The sequence below is a fragment of the Python bivittatus genome, unplaced genomic scaffold (assembly GCF_059951505.1).
Source record: "Python bivittatus isolate LINGU-HERP-01145 unplaced genomic scaffold, Pbiv_v1 ctg000850_np1212, whole genome shotgun sequence".
Taxonomy (NCBI): Eukaryota; Metazoa; Chordata; class Lepidosauria; order Squamata; family Pythonidae; genus Python; species Python bivittatus.
Genome location: NW_028277112.1, coordinates 24,216,046 through 24,243,677, shown reverse-complemented (window position 1 = coordinate 24,243,677; position 27,632 = coordinate 24,216,046). Strand labels below are relative to the sequence as shown.

Genomic DNA, 27,632 nt, shown 5'->3' with positions numbered 1-27,632 from the left:
CCTGCCTGTGGGCCTGGGACTTGCAAATTCCTGCTGGCTTCCCCAAAGACTTTGGTTGTGGGAAGCAGGCAGGAAGTTGCCTTGCCTAACAACAGTGGGATTCAGTTAATAAAGGCAACTGGGACTGCAGGGATTGCCATCGCTAGGTGACACAGTCGTGCTTTAGACTGCATTACTCAGCAATGGAAATTCTGGTCCCAATTGCCGTTGTAAGTCAAGGACTACCTGTAGTTCATTACTGTTATTATTACTGTAGTTCACTGCCTTTTATTGCTGTCAGACAAATACCATGTACCATGCATGTGTTTGAGGATCTTACAAAGGCTAAACCCAGATTAAGCATTCCAGTTATTACATGACTAAGGGATGTCTGAACATTAAATTAGGACATGTTTGTTTTGTTTTGTTTTTGGATGCTACTGCAAATACTGGAACTCCATGCATAGCATGGTAGAGTTTCTTTTGCTATGTATTTTTTGGAAAATGGAAAGCAGAAGTACTATACACTAAGATAGGAATCTCCAGTATAATCTTATAGGTTATAAAATCAAATGCAGTTTCTCACTGTATTTTCTAAAAAGCAACATTTACTATCTTAGGCTAAACCACAACTCAAATCCACTTTAAAACATGATTAAGTCAATATTTATATATTTCTTACTTGCTCTGCCAGATGATTCTCCAGTTCTGAGAATCAGCTCTTTCACGATTTTCATCTTCTGATAGATTTTCAAAACTGACATTAGACCAAAGTTGCAAACAACTGGAACTAGTCAATAGACGAGAGCCTAGATTTTTCAAATTAGAAAGCACAGATTTGTTTAAATCCAGCTATGGAATTCACAATATTTAGATGAAAAATTTGAACTACGTAACATGAAACAATGGTATCTATCCATATTGGATGGATGGATGGATGGATGGATGGATGGATGGATGGATGGAGATGTAGTTAAAAAAAAAAAAAAACCTAGCAAGTATGTTTCACTTTAAGAAAATTATTCCTTTTTCTCCCATAAAAATTTTTGAATTGTAGGCTGTAATCAGTTATGTGAAATATGAATCCGAATCTCTGTTTATATTGGTTATCGTTTGGAAGAAAATAAAAGATAGTTTGGTTCTCTCTACATATAGCTACTCTAACTATACCACATTCAATTATTTGTAATTTTTAGGTGCCTTATAAACAGGTGTGCATAATATTGAGTAAAAGATTACCTTACATGGATATAAAGGTGAAAGGATGTTTATAAAATTAAAATACTGATGAAGTAACACTGAAATTCCAATATATAGCATTGGAGTTTCCATCGTTAAGTATATATATTAAAATAATATAAATACCAATTTATTTTGTGTATATATTTTTGCAGTCTATACATCCAAATATTTCTAACATCCTCTTCCTATAATCAATTTTCTAAAGTATCATAAATATTTAAAATATAAATAATCCATTTACAAGATAAACAAAGGAGCATCAAAGTGTCTATGTGTGGCGGTGGGGCAAGTGAAATAGATCTGAGCTGAAAACCTAGAGCAGCCTAGAGCATGGCTGGCTGGGGAATTCTGGGACTTGAAGTCCACACAGCTTAAAGTTGCTAAGGTTGAGAAACACTGACCTACATTAATTGAAAATGAAGGCTTACATGATAAACAAGTAAACTGCTTCTGGCAACATACCTGTGAAAAACCTTTTTAAAATTCTAGATGTTAATTGTTCTACTTTTTTATAACTTTATATATCAGAACTGTTTCAGTTTATAGAGCTGGGGGAAATATCTCAAAGAATTAAAGTAAAATATGCATACATACATATATATGTGCATATATAGCTTTATCTTATACACTAGTTGCCTTGTCTTGATAATGTAGAGCATCTGGAAATTTATTGAAAAGTGATTAAAAATGTTTAAAATAGAACTAGATCAGAGTGAAAACTGAAAGGAAGTATTTTTCCTTACCTGTAGGATCCCAAGTTAAATTATGCACAACATGTTCCAAGCAAATCTGATCTGAATTCTGCCACTGATAAGATAGTCCCTAAAATCACATAAAATGCTTAGTCTAGCATGTAATCAATTGAAAATCTTGATTAAAAATTTGTAATAAATCTAACAGAAGTATTATCAAATCTGTTTTAACCATTTGTACCAGAATACTGATATGCAAAAGATGTTTTTAAACTTTTGTACTCTTTTAACATAAACATTTAACATAAATGGAAAGAAAGCTATATTTCTGGTTACCCATTATCATAGTAAGAAAAACACTAAAAACAAGTGCAAATAAGACAAAATAGTAAGTGTTGACTTGTGTAAGAGACCATTCACATAAAAGGTGTCAGACAAACATGTTAATCTAGTCCACAGAATGGACCTTATTAAGAGCAAACTTTGATTGTTACAATTCAATATATATTGATCTTGGAATGGGTCCCATTGAATTAAATAAAGTTTATTTCAGCGTAGAAGCATGTGCTGCGAGGTTCCTTCTATTTTGCAGTGTGTCAGTTATTCATTTATACAAGCTTCTTGTTTAAGCATTTGAGGAAATAACTACTATCTTGTCAATTTCTTCCAATTATCTAGCTCCAATGAGTAAACTTGGAAAACATTCATCTTTAGCGCTCAGAGGATACTTTACAGTGAATGTGGCTCTGATTTTTTTTTCCCCTCTGAAGAACTCTAGCTTCATTTTGGTATCTTCCAAGGCATTTATTTTAAGTAAATTCATTAAAAACCCATCATGTGGACAATTAATTTTGAAATATAATTGAAAAGCAGTAATCAGTATTGCAACATGAAAGAACCTGCAGTCACATAAGCCAAACAATCCAGTGCTTTGCACTCCATGGTCACCATTTTTAGTTTTCAGGACACCTGAGATATTCTTTTATGGAATAAATAAATGGCTAAGATGGTTCAGTCATCTTAGTATTAAGATGAGGCAGTCATACCAAATGTGACTTAAACTTTCCACTCCCTAGAATGCTCCCTGTAACCTGTCCAGGTTAATCCTTTGATGGGAGACCACCTGGAAATTCCAGAACTATAGGCAAAGAAAGAAAAGAAAAAAGAAAAAAAATGCCAAAGTTGGCAACAGTATACTACACTGTAGTTATGAAAACTGTCCATGTAATCATTAAAAAATTAGCTCTTCTCAATATAATCTTTACCTTTAAGTCTGAATACAAACTTAATTTACACAGCAAACAGTTCCTACACCTCCTTTCTCCTTTTCCACCAAACTACTTTAAGAAAGCTGACTTTTTTCAGACAGTTTACACAAGCCTGGTGCTAATTCTATGGTTTCTATAATGCTGTACTGTATCTTCCTTGTCAAGTAGTTTCTACTTATCTAAACGATGGGAGCTAAACAGCAACACATGCTAGCCTCAGAACTGAAGGCCATCACTTGCTATTCAATAACCATGCCAACACTGGACAATATAAAAATAAAATCAATCAAATAAATTAGCCTGACCAAAACTCCATATAAATACCAACTTAAACTGAACGCAACAATATAGTTCTTGTGAAGTCTGAGTATCATGCACACCATTATGATTTCAAGGAAATGTGTGTAATTATTAATAACCCACTCAAAGTTTGCTAGGTTTCAGAAATAATCAAAGCAAATGACATTACATATATAATTACTTAACAGGACAGAAAAGATGAATCACTTACAGAATCATGATTCTTCTGCTTTAGATGCTTGACTGGCTCAAAAATACAAATTATATTTCCATAAGCAGCTGCAATCTAAAACAAATTGCAGTTTAAATCAGCAGTTTTTGTAGTCTCCATTTCATAGAATTGTAAGGCACAGAAGTATATTCAGTCATGTCAGGTAAAAAAAATTACCTACTTATTTTTTGTTAAGATTTATAAGGCAGTCCCACTCAAACAGCATGACTCTGGGTGGTGTTCAGCATAAAACAAACAATAAATCAGAAAAGGATATATTCCTACCTTCTCCAGAACAGATTGAGTGAAGCACTGAGAACAGCAACAGGATGTCTGCTCTTACATTACAGTTTAACCCATACAGAAAATAAAAATTGCAGGGGTGAGGGAATATTGCTTTAGATATAAAGATAATAAAGAAGAGTAAAGTTAATACATATATATTTCTATATATATGCATATAAGATGTATACATATTATAAGCATATCTGAAATATATACGTAAGAGTAAAATAATAAAAATACAGGTAGTCCTCAACTTATGACCATTCGTTTGACTGTTCGAAGTTACGATGGCACTGAAAAAAGTGACTTATTACCAGTCCTTGCACTTATGACTGTCAGAGTGTCCGCATGGTTACGTGATCAAGCCTGAGGGGCTCAGCAACCAGCATGTATTTACAACAGTTGCAGCATTTCAGGGTCACATGATCGCCATTGCGACCTTCCCAGGGGGCTTCTGACAAGCAAAGTCAATGGGGGAAGCTGGATTTGCTTAACGGCTGCATGAATTGCTTAACAGTTGCAGTAATTTGCTTACCAACTGTGGCAAAAAAGGTTGTAAAATTGGGCACAACTCACTTAACAACCGCATCACTTAGTGACATAATTTCCAGTCCTAATTGAGATCATAAGTCGAGGACTACCTGTAGTTTATCAACAAGCAGATTGGAAATTAAACACACAGACATTTTTAGCAAATTGAAAAATATTTAAATGCATTAACTTGAAATAATAAAACCATCACCACAGATTTCTTCAACAGAGTTTAATGCACAAATGGAGAACCAGAGATCCTTCCATTTCACATTATATACAATATTCCATCACACCCAGCTACTATGACCAAAGATTCATGCTGATGCATTAAAAAGTTCACTTTTGCTTTTGTGTATAATTTATTTCACAGACACCTGTGATTTAAAAAAAATGTTTCATATAATGCTATTTTTGCAGAATCGCTGGAAAAAATGTAATTCTGAACAATCTACACACCAACATGATCTAAAAATGCCAACTCAATTTTCATCAAAATAACAAAGAATCTAAAGTAGACACAACAACAAGTAGAACAAAAATACCATATAGTGAAAGCAGAGACTATAAACACCATACTTCTCAGTGTATCAGGTAGTAAAGCAACTTTTGAGAAATCTTCAGTGATAATTAATTATATTCAAAATACAGGAGAAAGAAACCACAAAATATTTAAAGTTTCATTAAGGGGACAAAATTAAAAATAAAATTGATTAATAAAATTAAATATCAATTTTTTGAAATGAAAATACTGAACTGCTTGAAAAAAAATTAAAGCACTAAAGTGTTCTTAAAAATAACTTATTAAATACAGTAGTGTGAAAAAGAAAGTACACCCTTTTTGAATTCTATGGTTTTACATATCAGGACATAATAAAAATCATCCGGTCTTAGCAGTTCTCAAAAGTAGGTAAATACAACCTCAGATGAACAACACATAACATATTACACTATGTCATCATTTATTTTACAAAAAGAAAGCCAAAATGGAGAAGCATGTGTGAAAAACTAAGTACACCTTCTGATTCAATAACTTGTAGAACCACCTTACGAACAATAACTTGAAGTAATTGTTTTCTGTATGACTTTATCAGTCTCTCACATAGTTGTGGAGGAATTTTGGCCCACTCTTCTTTACAACACTGCTTCAGTTCATTAAGGTTTGCGGGTATTTGTTTATGCACAGCTCTCTTGAGGTCCACCATAGCATTTCAATTGGTTTGAGGTCTGGACTTTGACTGGGCCATTGCAACACCTTGATTCTTTTCTTTTTCAGCCATTCTGTTGTAGATTTGCTGGTGTGCTTGGGATCATGGTCCTGTTGCATGACCGAACATTGGCTGAGCTTTAGTTGTCAGACAGATGGCCTCACATTTGACTCTAGAATACAGTGGGGCAAAAAAGTATTTAGTCAGCCACCAATTGTGCAAGTTCTCCCACTTAAAAAGATGAGAGAGGCCTGTAATTTTCATCATAGGTATACCTCAACTATGAGAGACAAAATGGGGGGAAAAATCCAGAAAATCACATTGTCTGATTTTTAAAGAATTTATTTGCAAATCATGGTGGAAAATAAGTATTTGGTCACCTACAAACAAGCAAGATGTCTGGCTCTCACAGACCTGTAACTACTTCTTTAAGAGGCTCCTCTGTCCTCCACTCGTTACCTGTAGTAATGGTACCTGTTTGACCTTGTTATCAGTATAAAAGACACCTGTCCACAACCTCGAACAGTCACACTCCAAACTCCACTATGGCCAAGACCAAAGAGCTGTCGAAGGACACCAGAAACAAAATTGTAGACCTGCACCAGGCTGGGAAGAATGAATCTGCAATAGGCAAGCAGCTTGGTGTGAAGAAATCAACTGTGGGAGCAATAATTAGGAAATGGAAGACATACAAGACCACTGATAATCTCCCTCGATCTGGGGCTCCATGCAAGATCTCACCCTGTGGGGTCAAAATGATCACAAGAATGGTGAGCAAAAATCCCAGAACCACACAGGGGGACCTAGTGAATGACCTGCAGAGAGCTGGGACCAAATTAACAAAGGCTACTATCAGTAACACTACGCTGCCAGGGACTCAAATCCTGCAGTGCCAGATGTGTCCCCCTGCTTAAGCCAGTACATGTCCGGGCCCGCCTGAAGTTTGCTAGAGAGCATTTGGATGATCCAGAAGAGGATTGGGAGAATGTCATATGGTCAGATGAAACCAAAGTAGAACGTTTTGGTCTAAACTCAACTCGTTGTGTTTGGGGGAGAGAGAATGCTGAGTTGCATCCAAAGAACACCATACCTACTGTGAAGCACGGGGGTGGAAACATCATGCTTTGGGGCTGTTTTTCTGCAAAGGGACCAGGACGACTGATCCGTGTGAAAGAAAGAATGAATGGGGCCATGTATCATGAGATTTTGAGTGAACACCTCCTTCCATCAGCAAGGGCATTGAAAATGAAACGTGGCTGGGTCTTTCAGCATGACAATGATCCTAAACACACCGCCCGGGCAATGAAGGAGTGGCTTCGTAAGAAGCATTTCAAGGTCCTGGAGTGGCCTAGCCAGTCTCCAGATCTCAACCCCATGGAAAACCTTTGGAGGGAGTTGAAAGTCCGTGTTGCCCAGCGACAGCCCCAAAACATCACTGCTCTAGAAGAGATCTGCATGGAGGAATGGGCCAAAATACCAGCAACAGTGTGTGAAAACCTTGTAAAGACTTACAGAAAACGTTTGACTTCTGTCATTGCCAACAAAGGATATATAACAAAGTATTGAGATGAACTTTTGATATTGACCAAATACTTATTTTCCACCATGATTTGCAAATAAATTCTTTAAAAATCAGACAATGTGATTTTCTGGATTTTTTCCCCCATTTTGTCTCTCATAGTTGAGGTATACCTATGATGAAAATTACAGGCCTCTCTCATCTTTTTAAGTGGGAGAACTTGCACAATTGGTGGCTGACTAAATACTTTTTTGCCCCACTGTACTTTGGTATACAGAGGAGTCCGTGGTCAACTCATTGACTGCAAGGTGCCCAGGTCCTGTGGCTGCAAGACAAGCCCAAATCATCACCCCTCCACCACTGTGCTTGATGGTTGGTATGAGATGTTTCTGCTGATATGCTGTGTTTGGTTTTCGCCAAACGTGGTGCTATGCATTATGGCCAAACATCTCCACTTTGGTCTCGTCTGTCCAAAGGACAGTGTTCCAGAAGTCTTGTGATTTGTTCAGATGCAACTTTGCAAACCTAAGCCGTGCTGCCATGTTCTTTTTAGAAAGAAGAGGCTTTCTCCTGGCAACCCTTCCAAACAAACCACACTTGTTCAGTCTTTTTCTAATTGTACTGTCATGAACTTTAACATATAACATGCTAACTGAGGCCTGCAGAGTCTGAGATGTAACTCTTGGATTTTTTGCAATTTCTCTGAGCACTGCACGGTCTGACCTTGGGATGAATTTGCTGGGATGTCCACTCCTGGGAAGATTGGCATCTGTCTTGAATGTTTTCCACTCGTGAATAATCTTCCTCACTGTAGAATGATGGACTTTAAATTGTTTGGAAATGGCCTTATAATCCTTCCCAGATTGATGGGCAGCAACAATTGCTTCTCTAAGATCACTGCTGATGTCTTTACTCTTTGACATTGTGTTAACACACACCTCAATGCTCGAGATCAGCAAACTCCTAAAACCGGCTTTTATAGAGGTAGCCACACTTGCTGATGATCAATTGATCAAGGGCATTTGATTAGCAGCACTTGGCTGCTACTACTATGGAAGCAGTAAGGGTGTACTTAGTTTTTCACACATGGCTTCTCCATTTTGGCTTTCTTTTTGTAAAATAAATGATGACATGGTGTAATATGCCATGTGTTGTTGTTCATCTGAGGTTGTATTTACCTACTTTTGAGAACTGCTAAGGACCAGATGATTTTTATTATGTCCTGATACGTAAAACCATAGAACTCAAAGAGAGTGTACTTTCTTTTTCACATGACTGTAATTATGTATCAGTGTATTAGATTAACAGTTTAGGTATTAACTAAAATGAATAAATTATTTTACATTATTGAAATGGGACTTTTTAATGTATATAAATAATCTACACACTTATATTCATTCTTTAAAAATATGCTTTTTAATTTCTGATCATGATATAAATTGCTGAAATCTCTCTAGAAACTGCAGGACCAATCAAACAGAAATTTTCATTTTTGTTTTCTGCTTTTTTGAGGGTAAGAAGCTGGGCCAAGAACGAATCAAACTGAAACTCACAATATAAAAATGATGAATTGAACACATATTATTGTACTAGGGTTGTTCAAATAATTCAGTGAGGCACTTTACTCATAAGCAAAGCACGCTTCCAGAGCTGCTTTTCATAGGCTTGGCATGATTGTACCCAAGCCCTCCTAAGGAGTTCTGGGCATGTGCATACATCTCATAAGACTTCAATATATATCAAAGTAGCCACATCAAAACTTTGAGGATTCTGGTTTTTCTCTTCCACCACAGGATAAAAGCATTAAGCACATTCCATTTTTCTATTTTTCCTCACAAGCATTTAACACAGATTCTACAATGAAATGTATGTGGCTCTTAATAAGGGAGAACAAAGCAGGATTGTGTAGCTATCTGCATTGAAAGGGGAAAAGCTGGCTGGGAGCATGTATAGATGCACATATAACATCTGTTGACACCTTCAATCAAATACATCTTTTTCTGTGCTCACTCAGCAACAACCATGTGAGCCTAGGAAAGATGCAGTTTTTTTAAGAAGTTGCCCATAGGTGTGATAAAGTGCCCTTGCACCTTCTAAACAATTTTTTCCCTTCAAATCCAGATTGCTCCACAAACCTAGAGCAAATTTGTTGAATTTTAGGTCATGTGAGTTCAAAACCTTAAACTGTGTTGGAACTTTTCCACTGGTTGGTGTCAAAAGGCTTTAAACTGCTTTCTAAGAGGAAGAAATATACAAGTTCACTAGCATGAATAAATTAATATCTTCTCCAGAAGTCCTTTCTCTTCCTAAACCTATGCACTTCCAGATATAAGAAAAAGGAGGAAAGATGCATTATTAACCAAATCTTTTCACAAACATATAGCAAGATAAAACAGAAACTAATGTTTGGCTGAGACAAGGAAACTCAAGGCCATCCTCATTTACAGTATACAGTGTTAGATTTGCACAGCATGCTAATATAATTCAGAAGTTGCAAAGCATGTCATGGCTGCTGTGACCATAATACAGAAGGGGTTTGCCCATTCACAATACAGTTGTCATGATGATTTACCCAGTCCCAAAAGAAAAATTCAGCTAGGGAAGGTAGCCCTAAGGCATAAATGGAAGTGTCCAGGGATACCCAATGGAGATCCAATTTGAAATAGCAGGAAATTCAGTCAAACCTTTACTTCAAGATGTTAATTTTGACACAGCTGCCTTTTAAATAACCTTGTCATGAACGAAAAGAGAAGGGCTCAGATCAGTAGTCAGCAATGATGCATTCTTTGATATTAAACAGTCTTAAATAGTATTTGTGGAAGAAAGGTATTTTTTAAAGGCCAAAATCTCCCATTTCAGTGTTCTTGCATGAAATCACACAGGATTTCAGCCATGTAATCCTATTAAAGTGTTACATGTTAACAAAAATGTTTTACCCTCTCTGTTACAGCATTCACATGTGTACTAGGCCATCATGTTGTTGGTTTTGTCTTATGTTGTATGCATTCAGCCATTTTGGCTTACTCAACAATCTTTGTCTCAGTGTAATTTGGAAACCAAGCTGTTGTGAAGCACTTTTGTCCTCACTTTACTCAATACGCATATAGGAATGGATTACATAATTATTAACAAAGACATCTGAGTCTAGAAACAGAACTGGGTACTCAGAACAGCAAGAACGTTTTATCTGTTTAAGTATAGGTCCATGTGAATGACTCCCAATAGCAAGTACTTAAATAATTTGATATACCCTTACTATAGACTATCATATTATACAGAAAATTAGAATATAGCCTAAGTACCATAATTACTTACCTTCCCTTGCTGCATAGAGCAATCTACACACCCCACTTGTATATTTCCATATTTTGCTCCAGGAATTATTTGTAATCTTTCAAAATCTGTCCCCAGTATTACAATGTCACATCCTGATGCATATGCCTATAGGGAAAAAAAGGAAAGTTAATTAAATAATTGTCATTTTTATTTTTTGTTAACAGCCCAAAGAAAGGAACAATTAAATAATTAGTGTCTGCAATTCAGACTACATATGAACTTTTAGTCCTCTTCCTAATGCAAAGGAATATTACCTTAATAATCTATCACTAATCTAAACAAAAAAGTGAGTTTTTCAGCAGCTATGTGAACTATTTTATAACGTATGTCTCCTCCCTGAATACCTTTAATTTTTATCTTATGTCAGTTTCATCAAGCTATAATTACAAAGGACAAATGTACTATCTATGAGCAGTATACAACCTTCCTTGTATGAGCTCTCAGATTAGAAACAGAGCTGTTATATATGACATGCCCCCACACTGGTGGTTTATGACTCCACCACGGGGGCGGGAGGAAGCTATTTGAGTATACATTCCTGTGGTTTTTACATATCACTTGATCATCAGGAGGCAGTGAATGACCAGTTTTGTCCATATATATATATATATATATATATATATATATATATACATACATACATACATACATACATACATACACATGTATATATTTATACAAATAATTTATACACATATACAAATGCATAAGTCTCTACACATTCAAAATAAAATTCATGACAAAGATTTGATGTCATAGAGCACATTCTACATTTTCCTATATACTCCCATCTTCCCATCAAAAAGGCCATTAGAACCAATTGCCTAGTAAAGAAGAGAGGAAGAAATGTCAAACTATTATCTATTACATTTATGAAATACTCTTTCAATGACATTATTGTATAAATTGGCTATACGTAAGGTTACCGTTTTCACCTTATTGTAATCAAAGAAATACAATATTTTCTTACAAAAACTACAGTTCAAAATAGTTCATTTAAAATAGATTTGGGCTTGTAAACATAAATAATTTGAATTAAATAAATTGACATATCTATATCCTCATTACTGCAACCAATGTGTGTCTCAGGCAAGACCCTGACTATGTACAGATTTAATAAACAATGATTTAGAAAATCAAGATGTAGGAAAGATTACACACTTACACTTTCGCTTCTTTGTCCTATTCTAATATACCTAGAAGTAATTTAGAAACATTTGTTCATGTTGAGGCTAGCATAGCTATGGTAAACTGAATCAAACTAACTTCAAAATTATAGATTATGATTTAATCTCCCTCAGTTAAGATTTGGGCTTAATACTACAATAGTTAACTGAGGTCAAACAAACCCTTCCAGTCCCATCCCTGTGACACCACCAGAGGAATAATGTGCAATTTCAAAGATTAAATAAATAATGATAGTCCTATAACCATGAAATTATTTATCATAAGCAGATCAGCTCAGGCATGGCAGGGAAGTAGGATTTATTTGTTCAGTTTATTCAAGGTGACTAATGGCCTTGGATAGGTTTCAAAGGCTGCTTGGGGTTTTTCCTGGGGAACTGGTGGGCAGTTAGAGGCTTTAATCTTCACCTGGAATGGGTATATGACAAGAGCCTTGAATCAGATTGCGCTCATATGGTCTCACCCTGTTCATCAATCCCATGGGGCTTCCTGAAGGGCTTTGGCAGATGAAATGACAGAAGAGATGCCTAGAGTGTTATTGGAAAATGATGAAGAAAAAAACCAACCAGACATGTGCAAAAGCCCCACTTAGGAATTACATTGTGGCAATAAGAGGAGCTAAATAAAGTTATTTTTCTGCTTCTATTGCATTAGCTGATAGCCAGCTAGCAGCCCTGCTGGGGAAGGATAGGTCACATGAATATCTGCAGGGCTGCTGTGAAATCTGGCAAATAAAATCATTCAGATCCACTGTGAGTTTGACTGGGCAGGTCCTGTTGAATTGGCTGAGATATACTCTTGCCTGTTACTAGGGAAGTGCTTGATCCTGTGACTCTTAAAGAAGTGGAGAGGATCTTCACAACCATTGGTCCAGCCATCCGTTTATTAGATTTATGTCCATTCTGGTTGATTAAGGCCTCCCAGGAAGTAACATGCTGTTGGATCCTGTCATAGAGTGATGAGCTTTTTTGAACTGGAGGTGTGCTTTGGTTTGCAAGGAAGGCAACTGACACAGTCTTTTATACATTTTTTATTATTTACAGTGAAGCAACGTACAAGTATTTACAACAGGTATATACAATACAATCCTGGTGTTCACCTGGTGTCAGGTTTCCCCTTAGGTCTCCCTCCCAGAGACTATCCCCATCTAGCTCTCCTGATTCCTCCCCCTTTCACTCTAACTCCCTGCCCAGCTTCTGGGCTTATCAAAACAGAGAGTGAAAGGAAAAGAGTAGGCTGGATTCACTATAGTGTGCTCAGCATGACTTGACTTTCTCCTGGATCTGCTCAGCTAAATATCTACTGCTTCTTTGTTGGGGGAAGGACCTCTCTCAGGGTCTTCTGCACAATCCTTTCCCAGAAACCAGGGCTTTACCAACAACCAACAACTCCTTCCTTCCCATCTCAGGCCTTGGTAGAAGATCTCTCTCTGGGTCTTCACTTTCCTTCTTCCAGGGAAGCTACCCATGGACCTTTTTTCTACCTCCCTGACCAGGAACCAGCAACTGCTCTGCACACACTCATAACTTCGCTCCCCAACTTTTCTCTCCAGCCACTCCATTTCACAGCCTTTTTCTCTCCTCTCCTTCTTTCTCTCTTCAACTTTTAGTCAGATCAGCAGCATTTCCCCTAGCAACTAAGGAGGTGGGTACATCCCCCTTGCAGGGCTCTAGTCCCCAACACCTATATACCAGGCTGAATCAATGGGACTGCTGTCTCTACATCTTCCCACAAGCGCCCTGGCTAGCAGCCAGGTCAGCTTATCAGCCCTCATGACAGCACAGCTGCCCTTCTAGGCCAGAACTGAGCTGCTTCTCCCTTTTTCTCACTCCATATGCCAACTCACACCAGCAGAACTGCAACCATGCCAGGCCATTAAAAACCATATGCCAAATATCCACATGGGGGTAAATTCACCCTTGAGAGAGGAGGTAGTTCCACTTGCCTTGAAGGAAGCAATGGTATATCCTCTCTTCAAGAAGCCATTGCTGTACTCAGCAGTTCTGGATATTTTCATCAATCTTTCACCTACCCTTTGCAGGGAAGGTTGTTGAAAGGTAGTTGAATTATGACTCCAAAGGGCTCTGGAAGAAGGGGATTATCTGGATCTATTTCAGTCAGATTTAGGTCAAGACATAATGTGGAGACAGCACCAATTGCACTTGTTTTTTGACTTTTGCTGGAACCGAGATGGTAATGGTATGATCATCCTGGTTCTTCTTGATCTCTCAGTAGCTTTCAATATCATCTGAAGATCCTTCTGAACTGGCTACAGGGTTTGGGAGTGAGAGACATAGTGTTGTAGTGCTTTTCCTCCTTTTTCCATAGCCAGCTGCAGACAGTGTGACAGAAGGGGGGAGTTAAGCCCAGAGCTTCTTGTCTGAATCATGCTTCAGTGCTTGAAGCTCTTGCTTCTCCTGTTTAATATCTACACTAAACCATTGGGTGAGGTCATCTGTTGTCATGGGATCTGGAATAATCAGGGTGCTGATGATACTCAGTGGTATATCTTGACTCTTGGTTGAGCAAGAGTCTTGCCCCAGTGCCTCAAGGATGTTCAGGTGTGGATGAGAAAGAAAAGGTTTGAACTCAATCCTGACACAATCAAGTCGGTATGGGTACATGATTCTCCTGATGCAATAAATTCTTTATCTTTTGTTCTTGATGGGGTGGTACTTCCCCATACAGAATTGGCATACAATTTGGGGATCCTCCAGGATTCTCAGCTTCTGCTCAAATAGCAGGTAGCAGCTGTGGCCAGGAGAATCTTCCTCACAAATTCATCTGGTATGCTAACTCCACACTTTCCTGGACTGGAAAGCTCCTTTCAAAAGTCACTCATGCCCTATTCACCTCGTGTACAGCATTGTAAGGTGCTCTAGATGAGACTGACCTTGAAGACCACTTGGAAGCTACAGATGGTTCAGAATGCAGCAGTACACCCAAGTAACACTTCAGCTGCACAAGATATGCTGATTATTAGTGTACCTCCAGCAATAATTCAAGTTCCTGATCATCACATATAAAATCCTTCATGGCACAGCCCTGGTTATCTGAAGGTGTAATAACCTCTCTCCTTCTCCTTACCACATAAGGGGATTATGCTATGCACAGTTTGATAAGTTTATATTTTATGTTTTGTAATTAATGAGCTATAAATTATTATTTGTAAACATAATTTTGTTATTTATTATTTCAAATTCTGGCACATCTCCAAAAACATTAATTCAAATACCTGGGAATTTAAATCAATTACCAGTGGTGAAACTTCACAGATATGCTAATTCATTAGAATAAAATCCAAAAAACCTGGGACTTCTGGGGGAGGTATGCCGAATTGAATATGGCTCTGTGAAAGCAGAGCTGATGACTGTGGCAAAGACCAAGGAACCAGTGAGCAGACCACTTCCTTGGAATCTCTCTGGATAAGGAGAGGACGGGAGATTGCCCAAATATGCTCTGGACAGCTGTTCCTCACGAGGAGACCATAGGAAAGTGGTTTTCCATGGGTCTGAGTGCCAGGAGATGATGGGATTAGCCATCTTGCTCACAACTGCAGTGGAGACTTTTAAAGGACACTAAGGTCGCAAACCTCACTTTCTAATCACTTTCAGAAATTGCCTATTAACTATTCTAAAGCTATTAGAGATCTTAGGAACAACAGGTTTGAGAAGTCTTCATTGGGTGAGTTTATTTTCAACTCTAAACAAATAAACAAAAAATTAATTACAAGTTTAGGAACTTAAAGTATTGATTGATTGATTGATTGATTGATTGATTGATTTAAATTTATTGGCCACCCAACTCCAAAGGACTCTGGGTGGCATACAAAACTAGGAAAAACATAAAAACAGCTAAAAACATTGAATCACACAGACAGCCCAGGCTAAAATAATCTAACAGATGGCAAAAACAACAACACAGAACAGGAGCCATTGAACAAATAATAAACATCAACCTCAGGCCTGTACCAAAGCCAGGTTTTCAAAGCTTTCCGGAACCCCAGGAGAGAGCGTGCCATCTTATCTCTGGGGGGATGCTGTTCAAGAGGGTGGAGGCCACAACAGAGAAGGCACACTTCCTTGGTCCCACAAGATGGCAATGTCTAATGGTGGGGACCTGGGGCACACAAACTCTGCTAGATTGTACTGAGCGGGCAGAAACAGTTGGAGATAAGTGGTCTCTCAGATATCCGGGCCCTATGCCATACAGGGCTTTATAGGTAATAACCAGCACCTTGAATTGCACTCGGAAGCCAAGTGACAGCCAATGTAGCTGGCATAGCGTTGGTGACACATGGGCACACCAAGAGGCACCACTGCATTTTGAACCAGCTATAGCTTCCAGGTGGTCTTCAAGGGCAGCCTCATGTAGAACGCATTGCAATAAACAAATTGTGAGGTGACCAGGACATGAGTAACTGTCTGAAGGGGCTCCTTATCGAGGAAAGGGCATAACTGGTGCACAAGATGAACCTATGCAAAGGCCCTCCTGTCCACAGCTGCCATCTGCTCTTCAAGCAGTAGCTGTGAGTCCAGAAGGACCTCCAATTTGCACACCAGTCTTGACTGGGGAAATGCAGCCCCATTCAAGACCAAAGATGGTAACATCCCCAACCCAGGAGGTCCAAACAGCCATAGCCACTCAGTCTTGTTAGGATTGAGCCGAAATCTGTTCTGTCCCATCCAGACCTGAACAGCCTCCAGACACTGGATCAATATATTGATAGCTTCACCTGTGCTTCTTGGGGTGGAGATGAAAGTTGAGTATCATCAGCATACTGACCATTACACACCCCAAATGGGTGGATGGCTTCGCCCAGTGGTTTGAACAGGACAGGGGAGAGCATCGAGCCCTGAGGCACCCCACACGTGAGGGGCCACGGACATTACTCACCCGTCAACGCCGACTGGAACCGACCGCTGAAGGAGGTAAACCACTGAAGCATAGTGCCTCCCACTCCTAACCCCCGCAGCTGGTCCAGAAAGGTACTGTGCTTGACAATATCAAAAGCAGCTGAGATATCAGGAGCACTAGGACGGATGCACCACCCCCATCCCAGCTCCTCCAGGTCATCAGCAAGTGCGACCAATGCTGTCTCTGTACTGTACCTGGCCTGAAGCCAGACTGAAATGGGTCCAGATAATCTATTTCCTCCAAGATCCTCTGTAACTGTCATCCAACCATCTTTTCCACAACCTTCACCAGAAACGGAAGATTGGAAACTGACTAATAATTCTCCAACAGGGAAGGGTCCAGTGATGACCTCTTAAGGAGGGGGTGTACTACCACCACCTTCAAGGCTGGTGGGACCATCCCCTCTCCCAAAGAAGCCAAAAGCACTGCATGAACCCATCCTGTGGTCACCTCCCGGGCTGCTTTAACAACCCAGCAGAGGCCAGAATCTAACAAACAGGAGGCTGGACTGACAGACAAAAGGACCTTACCCACTTTCTCAGGTGTAACAGAATCAAACTCAGTCCAAATAACATCACAAGACTGTTCCCTGGGCAGCTCAGTAGGACTTGCCCAGCCAGAATCCAACTGAGTGAGTATGAGCGACTTTGTCTGCCACATAACATGAATATTCCTCAGTACAACCCTGGAGATAGTCCTGTGGCTCTGACCTCCCCAATAGGGAATAGGTCACCCTGAACAAGGCCGCTGGGCAGCTATCAGGGGATGGAATAAGGGTGGAGAAAAATAGCGACGTTTCGCCACCCTTATTACCACAATGCAGCCCCAAATATAGGCACTTACTCATGTTTGATCGGATTTGCTTTCTGTCTTTCTGAAATGGCACTCTAGGCATCACTTCTGGCATTTCATCTCTCAGAGCTCCTCAGAAAACCAAGAGCACCCTGAGACTGGTGCACAGAGAGAGACCAATAGGAGCAATCCAGTCCAGGGCCTCTGTCACAGGACTATTCCAGGGTGCAGCCAAGGCCACAGCTGAAGTGCCTGACAGGTCCTCGGGAAAACCCCCAAGCTCCCTCTGGAACCCAACAAGATTCATCAGTAGCCTGGGGCGGGCCAGCCAAACAGGCCTTCTCTCCCTGCGGAGGTAGGTGATCCCTGTAAGTTGGAAGGCCAAATCGCACTGCGACTGCCCCGAGATAAAAATCAGATCTGACATTTATCCTCTGGAATGTGTTCGGCCTTCTATCATTTAGGATAGGTCCATAGTTACCATGGAGGCCATGAACTCCTGAGCCACCTCGGACTCAACACTGCCAGGTGGCAGGTTAAAGTGCCCAAGGACCAGCAGCCTCTGGGACTCCACTGCCAACCTGACAATGGAATCCAGCAGCTCAAGAAGGAATGATGCTGGGCAGCAGGGAGGGCAGTACACCAGCAATAATCCCAACTGTTCCCGACAGCCTAACTTAAGCCAGAGAGTCTCACATCCAGTAAGCTGCGGAGCAGAGCCTTTAAGAGCCTGCAGTGACTTGTGAATGACAACAGCTACCCACTCCCCTTCACTAAAGTTGTGTCTGATGCCAAATCTGAAACCCAGATAGGCATATTTTTGAGAGAGGAATGCCCTCCCGGACCCAGTCAAGTCTCAGTTATGCATGCCCAGGACCACCAACAATCCGTCTACCTGGTCCTGATGGTGAATGCTGAGGGCCAGACACTGGTATCACTCTCAGTGTTCCAGATTTCTTTGAGCGTGTCCCAGCCCCAGATTCCCATCATATTTCCCTCTGCCCGTAACAGTACCAATAACACTCCCCACCCTTGTATCTCCCCCAAGTCCACTGTTCCCCTGGCCTCCTCTGTCCCAGGCCCTCCCATACATGCTTCCCACCCAACAAATTCCTTACCCATACCAAACAACCACCAACAATACAATAATATACAATAAAAGAGCAATATATGCTTCTGGATCAGCATTGTCAATAACTGAAAATGCATATTGGCAGGAAGCTTTTAAATTATTACGACCATCGTATCATTTGCCAAGCAGACATTCCTTGAGCAAGCCTCTTTTGGAGTCAGAATATGAGTGTGTGATGGAATCTGTACAAGGAAAAATCAGTGAAGCACTACGTCTTGCAGTACTTACAGATGGATGGACAAATGTTCAGGGAGAAGGAATCATCAACTTTGTGATAACAACACCTCAACCAGTCTTTTATAGAAGCATTGAAACTGGAGAGAACAGACATACTGCAGAGTATATCAGCAGTGAAATATGTGCAGTTTAGAGAAAATTGAGAGTGGTAAAGTATTTGCTTTGCTGACTGACAATGCAAGTAACATGAAAGCTGCACGGGAAATCATAATGGACAAGTATCCACATATTACTGCAATAAAATGTGCATCTCATGGACTAAACTTACTTCTTAGTGACTTCATGAAACTGGACACCCTTCAAAGGATTTATAGAAGAGCTAAAGAAGTTATCAAATATGTAAAAGCTACTCACAGTCTTCAAGAAGAAGCAAGAAAAAAAAATGCACAGAATAAAATAGTGACACTGAAGCTCTGAAGTAGTAAAACACGTTGGGGTGGAGTGGTGATCTCCTTTGAAAGTTTACTAAAAAACAAAGAAGCTCTTCAAGCAACAGTAATAATTGAGGATCTTAAAATTCCCAGAAATATAAGGAACACTGTGCTTGATGAGGACATGTTTTGGGTTCAGCTGCAGAACTCCCTACAGATTTTAACACCAATTTTTTCAGCAATCCGTTCATCTGAATCAGACACTGCACTTTTGTCAGCAATTCCTAACCACATGGCTATGATAAAAACATCTGTTTTTGAAAACCTAAGTGCATCTCCACTTACAACTGCTGAAAAAAGTAAAGTGAAAGATTATATTAAGAAACGGGAAGAATTTTGTTGCCATCCAATACATGCTGCTGCAAATCTACTGGATCCAAGATTCAAAGGCAGTGGTGTGAGTGATGAGAACACAGCTGCTGCATTTGACTGGATTACGAAACAAGCTGCGCACTTAGGACTTGATGTTGGAAAAGTACTTTCAAATGTTGCAGAATATAGAACATCTTCAGGGATTTGGGCCAGGAATGCATTCTGGGATTCTTCAAAACATATCCCTCCTGCAACATGGTGGCAAGGTCTCTGCACCACACAACCTCTGACACCTCTTGCATCTCACTTACTGCAGATTCCTGCATCTTCTGCTGCATGTGAAAGAATCTGATCTTTGTTTGGTAATATTCATACCAAATCAAGAAACAAACTGACCTGTGAAAGCGTAGAAAAGCTTGTTTCAATCCGTGCAAACCTAAAGTTTTTAGAAGTCCATGAGAAAAATGACAAAGAGGAAGAGAAAGAAGAAACAGAAAATGATAGCAGTAGTTCAGAAAATGAGATAGAATAAACTGCATGTATATGTTTGTCTTCTGTTTCTTTTTTTTTAAAAGCATCACTCAAAGGGTAGACCTTCTATGGAGCTTAAATATTGAGGTGGACCTTAACTTTATTTGCTGTTGGTGCTAAGGGGCAAATCTGATTATTTTTTATGTTGATGGTTTCTTGCTTTTTTTGTTGCTTTTGAGGGAAAGGGGGGTGGTTACCTGTTTTATTGCAAGCATAATACTTTTATATACACTGCATTTCACGCAATTTGTAAAACTACTCCACACTGAACTTCTTTTCAAGTTTTCCAAAATTTCTATTTTTTCTGGAAAAATACAGGGGAAAAAAACGGTTTTTTCTCATGGCTTCAAAATTTCTGGAAATTTTACATCTCTAGGCAGTACACAAATATGAAGTCTAAATGGATGCATATTTACTTGTGATTATTGCTAGGTACCAAACAAGTTCAATTTGTGCCAAAATCTATTGGGACCAAAAAAAAAAAAAAAAAGCCAGCAGGAGAAATGAGGTGACTTACTCTCATCTTTCAAATTTCAGTAACATTTCATGTGAGATCTCTGAAGCAGTTTTAAGGGGGCACAGGGACCTTCAAGGGGAAGGGCAAACATACAAATATTGCCTTCTTCTAACATGAACAAGTTCTTTGTCAGACCATACCAACCTAAAACTAAACAAATAGTGGCTTGGTTCATGCATCAATCTAAACAGATCAACATACTTCAATGTGATCTGCCAACAGTGGTACTGCAATCTGTAAATTATGGTTGATGACTTAGTATTGTATGAACCTGGACATGATGGTATGTCCAAATAATTATTAAAACAAGCCAAGAATAACATAATGCATGGATATCACCAGTATTTAGTCCCCTCTGAAACGATTAAATCTAGAAAATATTCAGATCTTTAGTATCACATGTCAATTTAGACCAGTCCTAGATTAAAGCTACAGTAATTCATACAGTAATTCTTAGCTGAAGTGATGGCTGACTATACTGCTTTTACCATCTTCCTTATCTTCCGTGATATATTGATAATTTAATTCAGGACTTAAAAAGAGACTATTTTATTCCAGTGTTAAATCTATTCTCTTCCCTTGCAATACAGTACTCTCTTTTAATTTGTGTACTGTTAGAAATTTATCACAATGAAGCAGATAGAAAGACACAGCAGAAAATTCATCTAAGATGAATGCCTTCCAAGTCACCTCTGAGGCAGAAATGCCCTAAGCTATTTCTGAGGTAAAAGCTTCCTTGTATTCCCATCAATGATTACTTTCTGTTGACATTAACATATTCTTGGATTATTTGGTAAACAATACTTATGTTCATCTTGTAAAATTCTGGTTCTTCAGGGTCTGTCAGGTTCTTCTCTGTTTGAAAAATACAAGATGATGCCATAATAAAAACATGGTGGAGGACTTTTAACATTCTGCAAAGCACAATGTCCCAGTTTCAATTCCTATCATCTTTACTTAGGACTTCAGATAGTCAGGCAGGAGGAATTTTGCAGATAAAGTTAAAACATATTTCAATTGCCCAATGCCCAAACTAGGATGGACACTGACCATGATGGCTGGAAATATGGAGACTTGCATAACCTGAAAGTCATTAGGGCAGAGAAAAACTGCCTTAGAGACCTGCAGCCACCTTGGGTTACAATAGTAAGATGACTGTGTCCCATGACATACTTCATACGCTTTTAAAATATGAAACTATGTAAGTACTGTGTGCGGGGGCGGGTGGGGGTGCGTGGAGGTGTGTGTGGAGTGTGCGTGTGTGCGCACACCTTCAAGTCAGTGTTGACTCCTGGTGACTGCCTAGAGAACTCCCTGCAGTTTTCTTGGCAGGATTTCAGAAGTGTTTTGCCATTGCCTGCTTCCTAGGGCTGAGAGAATGACTGGCCCAAGGACACCCAGTTGGCTTCATGCCTAAGGCAGGACTAGAGCTCACAGTCCTCCAGTTTCTAGGGTGATACCTTAAACACTACACCAAACTGGTTCTCAAGTACATACTAGGCAAATCATTAATGAGTTGTGGTTACAACCCAGCCCTTTTAAGTTAACTGTATATGATATATAGTTTTAGGGTTCTTTTTCCTCTTCACCTCTTTCAAAGACAAAATTTTACTATGATTCAGGTATATTATTCTATTTCCCTAATGCAATACTTGACTTATGCCATGAATTTGGTTGGTTTCACAATCCTTTCAAATACTGTGCAAATATAGCTTGAATGATAATCACACTGCATAAAAATTTATCAACTCCCTGGCAAACCTTGAATAAGAAAAGTTGTTGGCTTAAGCAAACAACTTAAACAAAACAATTGTTAATTAATGATAATAAATATAGATGAGTGAAAATATCGCTATTATCACACGTGGTGCTTAATTAATTTACAGAATCAATCATTCATCTGACATTTTCAGGAATACAACAGGTATTGAAAATGTTACTACGGATCTTCAAATTTTAAGCCAATTTGTATTGGGTTACATATCTTCATTGACTCCAAGCATAAATAAAAAACTCAAAACAATGATTTTCATCAATGCAGTTTCTATCAGGAAACCAATATATTATAGCACAAACCATGATGACAGTGATAGCATATGCTGAAAATTGTAACACATATCTATTTCTTTTATAGCTTTTTATGTGCCATAATTATGACTTACAGTTATATTGAATTAACTAAGTACTTGGTTTCATACAGTATACTGAAATGGTATCTTATTACCAACAAAATAAGTTTTTTTAAAAAAACTACATAAAATAATAGTCTATTGCTTATTGACATTAGGATAAATTTAGTATGAAGGGAATCTCATTATTTAATTGTGTTTTTAATCCAAGGTCTCCTGTGAAAAAGAAGTGGAAGTGACAAACTAGAAACAGTACACAGATAGCTTTTGATGTTTTAAAGTAAAAATCACATATGTTGGAAAACACACTTAACTTTTACTTCTATGGAATCAAGTTCCTGAACTCAGCTCTAATAATTTTCTCCATTCCCAATTCATTTTTAGTATCAACAAGTAAAAAAAAGGGGGAGAGGGATTTAAGATCCTGTGCCTGTTTACTGTTAAACCCCTACCCTACTTTATATCTAACTTGGAGAGATAAATGGGAATTAGCATATATTGACTACTATCATCTAATTTTACTCTAAGTGGAATAGCTGCAATAGGTTTACTTTTTACACAACCAATATTTAATATAACAAAGATAATTGTTGTATATCCTATATTAGCAATATTCCTGTATTGTGTTGTTTTACTGGTTGATGTAATTTCACAAAGAAACAAATTAAGACTCTTAAATAAAAGCTTATATCAGAAAGTTTTAAAATATAGTTCCAGTATGTTTCAAAGATACCATCACCTTGCTGAACAAATCTGTAACATTCTAATAAACTACAATTCACCAATTTTTTAGTGAGATTTGTCATGCTATGGCAACGATAATAACCGGAGGGATTGGAGACTTCAGCATATAATTTGGGAACCCATTCACTTTTCTGTCCACCCATTTCCCATAAAAATATGATAAAATACAATGCAAAGTTATCGAAGATAAAATGTAGCAAATCCAAAGCATATATTCCAAACATTAGCATATTCAAGTATAACGTAACTTTTTAAAGAATCAGCATTAATGGCCTGAAAGAACAAATCCAGATAAATTCATCATCTTTTGTCAATTGCCTCTGCATCAAGGCTGATAGTCTGATCACTTCATTCTGATATGATACTGCCTGAATAATTTGTAAACAAAATATCAAATATTTCTCTGAAATTAAAATTGAAAACTTCAGAAATCAAGAGCAAGATCTCATATTAACAGAACTTATCAGCAGCAATTTGTTTGATGCTATTATACTGCAAGCAAAGTCCCTCCTTGTGAAAAACTAAGAAAGAAAACAAATGCAAAAATTGTTTGGGAAAACTATTAAAAAAATATTTATTGTCCCTATAAGTAACTATAACTGGAGGCCTTAAAGACCTGGTTCTTCAACCAGGCCTTTGGCTAAAATGGGTGTAGCCCCCTTCAGGAAGTGGCTGTATGTTTATTGTTGCCCAGTTTTGCCACCTTTGCTTCTTTTATTGTTGCATTGTTTTATAGTTTTTTGTGTTTTTTTGTGATCTACCCAGAGTCACTGGGAGTCAGGTGGTGTGCCAAGTGAATAAAATAAATAAATAAAATATATACGGTCCAAAGACATCTTCAAGATGTCTTGAGTTCTGTATCAGTACAACTATGCAAAAATGGAATCTTTTACAGTTCAATCTTGAATATACAAGCACCATCCCAGACTAATTACATGAATCTGACTTTTAATCAATTGCTCTTGATCCAGCCATAGTCATGACATAATACCACATCAACCTCAGAAATAAAGGAAGATTTATTTAACACAGGATAACACAGGAGATTTGTTACGACTACAAAAAAAAAATATTTATTTATTTTTTCTCATTCTCAGACAAAAACATGTTGTTCTTTCTCACTTCATGAGTAGAACACTCCTTGGATTTCTCAGTGATTTTTAATACCATTAGTCATGGTAGCCTTCTGACCCAACTATAAGAATGGGAAATGGGAAGCAGAATGTTGTAGCGGTTCTCTTTTCTCCATGGCTAGTTGCAGTAGATACTGACAGAGGATAAGGAATTGAACCCAAAGCCCCTGATTTGTGGGGTACCACAGGGCTTAATACTCTTGTATTTCTGGTTTACCATCTACATTACATGAAACCACTGGGTGACATCATCCATCAGCACAAGGTCATGTATCATCAGTATAAGATAGATAGATAGATAGATAGATAGATAGATAGATAGATAGATAGATAGATAGATAGATAGATATTCAGCTATATATCTAAACCACTGCCCAACCAAGTGATGCTGTCAAGGTTTTATTCCAGTGCCTGCAGATGGTAGGGATCTGGACAGAAACAGATTTAAGTTCAACCCTAGCAAGTGCCTGTGAGTACAAGGAACACAAAGGCCTAGGAACTCTCCATCATCTTAGTTCTGAATGGGGTTGTACTCCTCCAGATGTGTGCCATTTGGGGTTTTTCCCAGAACTCCTGCTCAAAGAGAGCTTGCAGCTGTGGCCAGTTCTTTTCACAGATTCTTCTCATGCACCAACTGCTATTGTCATGTTCAGTCATACCTTGGTCACATTGCATGTGAACTACTGAATGTGCTCTACACAGGGCTGCCCTTTAAGACCACTAGTCCAGAATGCATGAGCAGTTATGGGGTGCCATGATATACCTTTGTAACACCTCTGCTGCACAAGCTGCAGTGATTATCAGTAGGCTTATGCGTGCAATTCAAGGCATTGCTCGTCACCTACAAAGCCTCTTAACATAAGGCTTCGTTATCTGAGGGACCATTTGTCTCCCATCTCTGCCCATCCTGAAGGTCAGACAGAGTCAGCATGCTCCGGGTCTCGTCCATTAAGCAATATCATCTTATGGAAGATGGGAGGTGTTCCTTCCCTGTCATGACATCTGCCTTTGAAACTGGCATGTTCCCCTTTAAACATAACTTAAAACCCAGCTGTTTCTCCAGGCTTTGGGCTAAGGTGGGATGTTGTAATGGTATGTGAGAACGACCAGCCAGAACAAGGTAGGTCGGATAAGCGCAGCTTAGCCAGCAGAAAGAATGTGGGTGTGGCAAAGATCTCAGAAGGGACTCTCTCTAGTTTCTTGGGCTGTAAAGGCAATGGGGGACGAAATGTACTTTCAGACTGGCAAGATTCTGTTAATGTAAACCTACAATAAAGTAGAACTAGTACTTCTGGGTGTGCTTCTTGCCTGGACTACCTCACAAGGCTGACAGATGTGGACTCCCTCTGTGAAAGGTTTTACAAGCTTTTAATGGACATTTGTTCTCTTTGACACTTGATATTGTTTGTTTTTAATTCTGTATACCACCAAGGGTCATCTCAAGGAGTTTCAGAGGCCTTAGAAATGTGAATTATAAATAAATATAAATAAGTTACAAACTGAATACAGAACCAGAAGTCAGCCTCTGGACACAAACTGGGTAGTCAGACCTAAATAAAAATGATTAGTGTCAACAGAGAGAAATTGTAGTCACAAGATGCAGTGTTTCACATATCCTGCAGTAGATTAAAATGGGATTGGGTCATTTGCAGAGAATGCTATGGGAAACCTAGCCATTGCCTTAACATGTTGTGTATAACAGGCCAGTACATTAAGTCACAGTATGGTTTACTGGGTTGGACATAGCATGCTATATGATAGTAACTATCTGATTAACTCAGGCTTGGGGATTAAGCATATTGTGTGAATTCAGCTAGTAAATCACAAAATAGGCAGATGATTGTAGCCTAGTATTTGTGCAAAGCCTACCTGTGGTTAGCTTATAATTCAAAACGGTGTCATGTGAACCCAGAAAATGAGATCTAACCATGTAGTGATCCCCTTTCTAGGTTGAAGGCAGCTAGAAATTAAATAAGCTTGAGCTCTAGCACCTCTTCCTCCTCTTCGCTCTGATATTCATCATATTTCATCTAATTGAGTTAGTCGCCGGGAAGAAATACTGTTCAGCAGATTAGAATATCTGTTTTTGTAAGGAGGAAGTCAGCATGAATAAGAACAAAAATACCGACATGAGAAAGAAAGACGGGGAAAGGCGGGGAGGAAGCGAAAGGACTAAAGCCTTCCCAAACTAGCCACATTTCCTAGCGCAGCAAGGACGAGAATTCCCCTTCTTTTAAAACTAACATGGGCGCCGCCGTCGCCGCTGAACGGACGGGTCGCGCGCAGGTTAATAAGGCACCTGCTGAACAAGCCCGTTCCATCCCCGCCAACGCCATCCTGACGCCAGCTGACGCCAAACCCTGCCCGGAGCCGAGGACAGGACGCAGGGGGGATCCATTACGGCCCCGACAGTGAGGCAGAGACTCACCGTGAAAGGGTGGCCGCCGACGTTCCCCACGGAGAAGCAGTTGTCCCCGGGGTTGACAGCCCCCGTTAGCACCTGGTGCAGGTTCATAGCAGAACCGCTCTTTCCCGCTCCAGGCCGGCTGGCCGGCCACGCAACCACCTCAGCCCACCGCCGAGCCGCTGTGAGGTGCTCGGCCGATGCTCAGTCTCTCAGGAGGAGGTGACGGGCGCATATAGCGTGGGGCGGGCCTCCTCAGAGGCGCCTCCCCGCCGTGGGCAGAGCAAGATCTTCTCTCGGACTAACCGCGCACGCGAGCTCTCCTTCCGCGTCAAGACGCCTTCCTCCCTCAGTCTTAGTGCGAGAGAAAGATCCGAAAGCTCATACAAGGAAACATCGCGAGATCAATGAAACAATGACGTAGCTCCTTTAACCAACGAACCTATTTTGTTTTCCCTTTCTCTAACATACAGTACTGTACTAGGTTGGGCGACAGTACACATACGCATGCGCTCTTTTCAAAGACGGCAATTGTGCACGTGGGCTTGGAAGCATGCGTAGTGTTGACACGCGGCGATATTTTACGGCAGCTTTTGG

The 27,632-nt window shown here is 39.3% G+C and overlaps 1 protein-coding gene across 4 annotated transcripts in view; it reads right to left on the bottom strand.

The window, feature by feature from the left end:
- DMXL1 (Dmx like 1) overlaps positions 1–27,397 on the bottom strand; it is a 122,792-nt gene extending 95,395 nt beyond the window's left edge. For 2 of the 4 annotated variants that reach the window (XM_088130238.1, XM_088130239.1), the window contains exons 1-5: positions 27,060–27,393; positions 10,551–10,676; positions 3,693–3,767; positions 1,965–2,043; positions 662–788 (exon numbers count right to left, since the gene is read on the bottom strand). In XM_088130238.1, coding sequence (XP_087986364.1) covers positions 662–788; positions 1,965–2,043; positions 3,693–3,767; positions 10,551–10,676; positions 27,060–27,146 — 494 coding nt within the window. In that variant the 5' untranslated portion in view covers positions 27,147–27,393. Of the gene's footprint in view, positions 1–661; positions 789–1,964; positions 2,044–3,692; positions 3,768–10,550; positions 10,677–27,059 lie in introns of all 4 variants that reach the window. The other 2 variants (XR_015793851.1, XM_088130240.1) reach the window with 2 other exon arrangements.
- Between the last annotated feature and the right edge of the window lie 235 nt (positions 27,398–27,632).